Source organism: Cariama cristata, unplaced genomic scaffold, assembly GCF_000690535.1.
Source record: "Cariama cristata isolate BGI_N322 unplaced genomic scaffold, ASM69053v1 scaffold19745, whole genome shotgun sequence".
NCBI classification, from domain to species: Eukaryota; Metazoa; Chordata; class Aves; order Cariamiformes; family Cariamidae; genus Cariama; species Cariama cristata.
The window spans coordinates 300-8413 of NW_009619442.1; the positions used below are offsets into that span (position 1 = coordinate 300).

Sequence of the window (8114 nt, forward strand, 5' to 3'; positions counted from 1 at the left end):
GGTGTGAAGGTTATCAGTAGGATAGTGATAACCGTGAGATGAATACATGTAAAGAGGTTAGTAACTCGTCCCAAGTATAAATACATGTTTTGGTTTTAATGCTGAATTTGTGATTTTGTTTGGTCAGAGCTGAACATCATTGCAGTGATAAATAAAACACTGTCAGCGGTGCTGGTAATCTGTCAGGAACCTAATTCTCTTCTCTGTCAACAAAATTTAAGGAGTTCTTATTTGGAATGGAACACAGGAGCTATGAAGGGAACTCCATATTCATCCTAACATCTGGGTCTGCGTATAGGCAGCAAAATAAGGAATTGTTTTCATTAAAAGTGAGTAACTTGCATTAAGTTAGATTTCTTTACCAGCTTTCTGTCCCCGTGCCCACAGCACGCCCTTAAGTAATATTTTGGTGACTGTTAGATAACTAAGACTTTGGGCTTTGTTTTATTTTGTTTGATTTGAGACTTGTTTATGGATAAAGCTGTAAACTTGTAACTTCATAGAATAAATGGATTTTTACTCTTTGGCTTACATAGCTAAGCAAGTGGATTTTCTGTTCTTGCTTTCATGTAGCCTCAGTTTTTTAAAAAAATGGATTACAGCTGCAGAGTTTTTGTAAAGTCAGTTTTTCTGCTTATTTAAAATTACCTATTTTATTTGATATTGGAATCACAGAGAAGGCGCTTCCTTGGTGTTACAGATTTTGGGTTTATGTTACACTCTGGAGTAGTAACATTTAACTCTGTAAAACTGATCTTCATGTACTTTGCTTATCTTGAACTTCTATTAAAAAAAAAAGTTGATTTTTAGGAAAGTGTCACAAGGTTTGCCTGAAAAAAAAATTGGGGTTTTTTTGTTTGTTTGTTTTGCTTTATATGCTGTGACAGTTCTTCCATCTCTGAGTGAGAGAAGCTGGGCAGAATTTCCTGGTAGATAGCCCAAAACAGCATCCAGTCAAAATGTGCTTTGTTTGCTTTCCCTCTGCTTAGGCAGCAGGCGTGCTTATATCAGCTGAGCGTGCTGTGGCATTCCCAGGGACAGGTCCTGTATCAGGATCAATATGATCAGTTTTCATGCTGATTATTTATGGAGACAAAAAAAAACCCAAAACAAACCAACAAACAAAAAAACCAACAAAAAAAAACCCAAACCTAAGCAGTTGTTACCAGTTTAGCATGGTTCTAATTCAGTTCTGTTTAACATCTTCATTGATGATTTGGACGAGGGGATTGAGTGCACCCTCAGTCAGTTTGCAGAGGACACCAAGCTGGGTGGGAGTGTTGATCTGCTGGAGGGTAGGAAGGCCCTACAGAGGGGTCTGGACAGGCTGGGTCGATGGGCCGAGGCCAACTGTATGAGGTTCAACAAGGCCAAGTGCCGGGTCCTGCACTTTGGTCACAACAACCCCACACAACGCTACAGGCTTGGGGCAGAGTGGCTGGAAAGCTGCCTGGCGGAAAAAGACCTGGGGGTGTTGGTCGACGGCCGGCTGAACATGAGCCGGCAGTGTGCCCAGGTGGCCAAGAAGGCCAACAGCATCCTGGCCTGTATCAGAAATAGCATGGCCAGCAGGACCAGGGCAGTGATCATCCCTTTGTACTCTGCGCTGGTGAGGCCGCACCTCGAATCCTGTGTTCAGTTTTGGACCCCTCACTACAAGAAGGACATTGAGGTGCTGGAGCGTGTCCAGAGAAGGGCAACAAGGCTGGTGAAGGGTCTGGAGCACAAGTCTGATGGGGAGCGGCTGAGGGAGCTGGGGGTGTTTAGCCTGGAGAAAAGGAGACTGAGGGGAGACCTGATCGCCCTCTATGACTACCTGAAAGGAGGGTGTAGGAAGGTGGGGGTTGGTCTCCTCTCCCCAGTAACTAGCAATAGGACAAGAGGAAACGGTCTCAAGTTGCGCCAGGGGAGGTTCAGGTTGGATATTAGGAAGAACTTCTTCACTGTTAGAGTTGTTAGGCATTGGAACGGGCTCCCCAGGGAGGTGGTGGAGTCATCGTCCCTGGAGGTGTTCAAAAAACGTTTAGATGTGGTGGTTCAAGACATGGTTTAGCAGGCATGGTGGCATCGGGTATACGGTTGGACTTGATGATCTTTGAGGCCTTTTCCAACCATAATGATTCTATGATAGCTTTTGCATTTGTGGAATGCTATGGTGAAAGGAAAGTGCATGTTTCAGTAGATTGACTCACCTAGACTGTCAGTAACGTAAAAGCACACCTCCTAGACTCACTCAGGTGATTTACTGAACGTGCCATGAAGTCAGTTGTTCCCTCTTTTCACAAAACCGCTTTAAAGCACTCAGCTTTAACTTGACAGGTGACTATGCATTTATTCATGGGATTTAGGATCTGTAGCAACAATCCAGCAAAAAAACAGTTTTATTACTCAGGCCTGCTTCAAAGCTCTATCTGCTTTCCCTTCTCTCTCTCTCTCTCCTTTGCTCCCTCCTTCTCTTCTCCACCCCACCCGGATTAAACTATAACTTAATTCTGTAATAAACTCATGCTTATCTAGCTGAGCAAGGCAATTGGATTTGACTTACTTAAACTTTTCTTTTAAACGTGAGCAGTTGCTTTATTTTAGTTGGAATAAAGGGTTCTGAATATTCCTCTCTTTTTACAAATAAAAAGTAATCTGAGCTTGTGGAATAAATAACTCCCAAATGTTTTGGTGTTGTAGGAGACCAGTGACATGGAAGAGAAGCCAGTATTACTGGACATGTCTTTGAGTTTCATCTGTTGCTGCAACATTTACTAACTGTTTGTATTCGAACTACAGGTGGGTTGGTCTGTAGCAAGCTCTATTTTATTGCCCACACAGGTGCATCCCACTTGTCCTAAAGCTTCTTCTAGGAGCACCGATGCAGTTGCTCATGTTGGAGGTCATAGCGTATTGGACCTAGTAGCTATTCTCTAGATTAGCTGCTCGCCAGGCTGTCTGCGCTGCACATGCTTTTCATCATCAGTAAAATATCCACTTGGATTTTCAGTATCAGGCTTTATTCAAAGACATGCAGTGGCACAAACTAATGGCTTGATCCAGCAGCCTGAGAATTCTTAGCGCAGTCTACAGTAAAAGCAAGCAACAAGGACGTTTTGGTATTCCTCTTGGTTCCAGCAGGTGGAACTACATGGCTGCTTGGAGTAAGTCTAATGTATTTCATCACTTAATAAGAGGTGGAGGGGGCAGGTCCCAGACAGAAGCCTTCAGGAGAGTTAGCATTCAATTGATGATATGTCAGCATTTCTACGGTAGTCTTAGCATGTAATCCAGTATCCTACAAGTCTGTTTAATGTGCAAACATAGGTTTTGTCTACAACCATTGTGAGTTGACTGTAACAAAATTGCTGTGGAGGTGCTAACATGAAGCTTGCTTTTGCAGATGTAGTCCTAGAGGTGTTAGTCCTAGATGGATGTTTGCTGTCTTGCATGGATACCTTGAGTCCTGTTTCAAGGACCTGTTTTTTGGTTGTTGGGTTTTCTTTTACTGTTTCCCTATGTCTTAAGGTAAATAGCTTCTAATGAAAAAGAACAGGAGACCGGGTGCCTCTATGGGGCGGAAGGGAACGGAGGCAGAAAGAAAGTCAGTCTGTGGGGAAATCTTGATATGATTTATTTTTTTTCTTAGAAGTGCTGGGAAAGCTTAGGAAGGGAATAAGTTGATTTTCTATCTAAAATATGTCCTTGAAGAAAGGGGGTTTGATTTCTCTGTAATAAAATTGCAGTTTACTCTGTTTCTAAGTATTTGGTTATGATAGCAGAAGTTTTCTTAAGAATTAGTAGTTTTAAATATAAATATTTCCTTCATTGCACTTTAATTGTTTACTGTTATTTGCTATTTGTCTTAGAACAAGATGCGATAGACTTAAGTTTGTTGTGTTTTTCTAACTGGATCTTTACCTACGTCGGGGTTTAGATCTGCTTTTTGAACTGGTGTTCCTCCTCTGCGTTGGTTTCTTAGCTGGGCATAAGCATTGTCTGCCATATCCCTTTCTTTTGGATTCAAGCAGATCTGTCATATCCAGAAGTTACAGGTTCTTAACTATTTGGAAAAAGTTGCAGTTCATTAACAAAACGTAATTCAGTACTGTGTGGATCATGCTTGTACAGTCACAATTAGTGTTGCACTTAAGTGTCGTTCAGCTGGTATTATGAAATATTTCCCATAGGATCAGCATTGTAGGTATTTAATGTTCATAGCTTGCAGTGTTTCCTGCTTGATTTTTTTCTCTTTTAGTAAAGAACGTTATGTTTATATGCAAGATGAAACTCTGCTCTTAACAAGTAGAATAAAAACTTCCTTGCTGTAGAAATTACTCGTTTGATTGACTTTTCCTTTTCCATTGTTGTCTTATGCTCTGGTCCACAGCAGTTACTGTGAAATCTGTTGTAAAGTTCCTGTTGTAAAGTAGTATCTGACTTGTTGCAGTTCAGGACTACTAGAGAGCTTGAAGCTTTTTGTGGCACCTTCTTGTTGCTTTATATTTATTTTTCATCTTTCAGCTCTCTGAAAAAGTTACCACTGGAGTTACTACTGACAGAAGTACTGTCTTGGCAAGTGTAATTGCTGCTTGCAGAAGGCTTTTCTCTCAACCTCCCAAAGGTGATTATAACTTTGATCAGTGAAGTGAAGCAGACCGCATTCCTCGCTGAGGTCTGCACTTGTGTGCCATTTAGGTTTACTGTCTGCGGGGAAGTAAGTTCTTGTACTAACCAGCCATTAATCTTGAGGTGGAACATTGATTTATGGGATTTTTAGGAGCTATTACAAGAATGACTGTGGTTTGCTCAACTTCATGCTATGCAATGTAGTTTTCTGTTGAACTAAGCTTGTCTATCTCTGGTTTAAAGGGTAGCTTTACTTTAGGTTATTAAATATATGTGATATTTTCTTGTCAACAGTAGTAGTTTTATTTATGGAAACCTGGTAGAGCTCTTCAACAAAAAGCAAGAACAAAACTATTTTTGCAGTCTGTATGTTGCTAGCTTCTTTGCTGTTGCATGCATTCAGCTTGTGACTACTGAAATGTAATGCCAAAATTGTAAACTAAAAAACAATTATGATGGGCGCTTTCACTCTTTCTTAATAGGATTTGAAAAATACTTTCCCAATGGCAAGAAAGCTAATGGAACTAAAGGTACCGCTGGAGAAACAAAAGGTACAAAAAGCTGCTTGATTTCAGTTCTTTTTGTGGAATGTGTATTCATTAGATTAGATTTTAGCATAACATTGTGGATTTAGGTTTTGGGTGTTTTGTTTATTTTTCAGGGAAGATGTTTGTGTACTAGATTAGTTTAAAAGTACAAATTGATACATTTTTATTAAATTATATTTTGGTTTCATATCATGTATATCTTCTGGAATAACGTTTATTTTCTCTTACACTTCTGTTAGAATGCTGTCCTTAAATTCTTCTTTTACTGTTTCCTATTAGTTGACGTTAGTCATGCATTGAGAGATTCTCTACGTGCATAGTTCTCAGCTTTTCCTAGAGCAAGCTAAAATACCCATTTTGTTGTATGGAATAACTAGAATTGTCATTCTGGGTGAGGATCCAGAACCAGCTCTTTAGCCAGGACCAGCTACGTAGCCTGCTGCTTGAAAGAGGAGTTAGTAGTGGCGGTGCTAGAAGGAGCCCTGCCTTTACAAGGAGGGGGGTAAATTGAAATTATTAGCGCTAACAGCCACTCCATTGTATCAGAAATCTATATAACATCCGAGGAGGAGGAGAGGCAGCAGCAACCCTGTGAGTCTCTTATGAGAGTAGTAATAGGAGCAGCAGTTTTCCTTTCACTGGGCCTTGAATGGTAAAATCTAGTGTCATGCCTGAATGCCCAGATGACCAGGGTCTTGAAAAAGCTAGGGCTGGAAGGAGTGTGTGTTAGTGTTGTGTTCCATCTTGCCCTCTTGAGTACCTTGACACATGACATTATGCTACACTGTGCAGGCACCTTGTGAGTTGGGCGAGTAGAAGAATGATTTAAGGTGGACTCCTCACTCCTTACCTCCTCACAGGTGGCTGTTACTGTGCTTATCTCTAGAATATTAAAAAGGGATGCCAGCCTGTGATATCGATAAACCCTGAGCTTTAAGAGACCATAGTGTGACTGGAGGGGGGAATTATTGAGGAAGGAGATGTTACTTAGAGCTTATGGTGGTGGGTTTTTTTAAAAAAAAAACACACAAAACAAAAAAAGCCCTACAACCCACCCACACCACTCCCCCCCCCAACCCAACAGAAAGCCCCACCAATCCCCCCTGCCCCCACAGAATACTTAGAATAATCTTGCACGTCTTGGATTAGTACAGGAGAAAAAACTTTCATGCAGTTTCTGTAACAAGCTTCTTTTTGTATTCGGGATATTTTTCAGTTCTTGGTACCCAAGTGTCATCAGTTACACGATTAACAGACCTCTCTTCTGATCATAACGGCATGAAATAGATGTCTCTGCCAGTTAATGGACTATATATCTGTTTTTCTATGGAAAATTAAGTTTCTCACATCTGATTATTGTAGCATTGCAAACTAGTTCATTTTTCAGAACAACTCATTAATTTTAAAACTAATAAAAACTAATGTGAGATTGGTATAAGATGTAAAGATGTATTTTTTTGTTATGTTTTATTTTTGTTAGAAGTGAAGCAAGCTAGTGTCCGACCACCTAGTGGGAGTAGTAATGGAGGAGGTGGCAGTGGTGGAAAAAAAGGTGGCAAGAAAGAAGAAACTAACTGGTGGACCAGATTACAGAAGGTCTTGACTTCAAAATATCTCTTTTTGATACTGACTGTCTTGTCCCCATGAAATAACCTTGCGTGTTTTTTGCTTTTTAGGGCCATATTCTGGTTGCCTAAATCTTCCTTAAGCCTCCTGTGCCTAGTATTTCATACTAACTGGCTCTAGGTGGCTCCCCATTCAGTGTCTTTCATAAATTACCACTCTGCATTTACCTTCAGCAGCTCTGACTCTGGTTCAGGAACGTTAATGGAGTTTTAAGCTATATGAATATGGTTGCTAGTAGTTGGTATTCTTATAGTGGAGCCTCAGCCCTTTAAAGGCTTCGTATTTTGTTTCAGAATGTCAATTTGTAAAACTTGCTGACAACACAATGCTAGTTAAATGTAGTTTACTGTTAGCCATTCTGACCTTAATGGAATACCTATGTACGTTTCTTTTTGAAATTTATTGTCGTTACCTGTAGCACAGAGATGATAGCATCTGGCAGTACAAGAACATAAATAATATTTTTCTGGTTTTACTTGGTGCACATAACTTTTTTTCTTCCTTCCTGGGTTTGCCTGTTAGTTTTCTTTTCCTTTATTTTTGTCAGTCTTCCATGTAGTCCTGGAGGGCAGGGAAAGTTGTTTTAGAATGGAGGCAGAAAGGTCATACAACAAATTGCAAAACTTAAAAAAAAAAAAAAAAAAAAAAAAAATAGTAGTTCATAGATCAAAATTGTTCAACTACTATTTGTAAAACACCTACAGATTTTCTACTAATGTTGTAATTCCTCAGCTATATCTGAAGTTACTGAAGCGTCTTCATACAACAAAATACAGCTTTGTTTGGCATTCTCTGTGGTAACCTTGAGGACAGGGAATGGAAGCCAGAAATAGATAGTAGAAACTGTTTGTTACATACTTACTGTATTACAGACTCTCAGACTTTTTTTTTTTCTCTATTTCCTAGGGTGACATTCCATGGGATGTCAGGGAGTTTCGGATGTACGTAGTGGGAAGTTCTTTTTTCTGGACAATGGTTGTATATTACTTCTTCTTCAGGGTCCCTGGGAGAGAAATCACCTGGAAAGACTTTGTCAATAACTACCTTTCTAAAGGAGTGGTGAGTAGTGAGGGGAATCAAAATGCAAAATCGGTGTGCTGAAGATGCTCATTTCTGCCTCCCTGCTTATGCTTGTATTCATGCGTCTGTGGAGTGAGAACTGGCTCAAGAGTAGCTTCTGAGGGAGAAAGGGATTAGCTTTGATCTTAAATCAGTTCCTTGATCTCTGGATGACTGTGAAGATTTCTGTCATTTCAAGCGAGGAGAGGGAAGGAGCAGCTCAGGACAGAACTCCTTGGTTGGACTGGTCGGGGTGGTGCTAGTTTGAAG

The 8114-nt window shown here is 40.3% G+C and overlaps 1 protein-coding gene across 1 annotated transcript in view; it reads left to right on the forward strand.

Moving 5' to 3' along the window:
- Positions 1-4506: 4506 nt before the first annotated feature.
- Positions 4507-8114, forward strand: part of LOC104162521 (AFG3-like protein 2) — a gene marked incomplete at both ends in the record, with an annotated part of 15932 nt that continues 12324 nt past the window's right edge. The window contains 4 exons of the mRNA XM_009701268.1: positions 4507-4606; positions 5094-5162; positions 6640-6755; positions 7692-7844. Coding sequence (XP_009699570.1) covers positions 4507-4606; positions 5094-5162; positions 6640-6755; positions 7692-7844 — 438 coding nt within the window. The remainder of the gene's footprint in view (positions 4607-5093; positions 5163-6639; positions 6756-7691; positions 7845-8114) is intronic.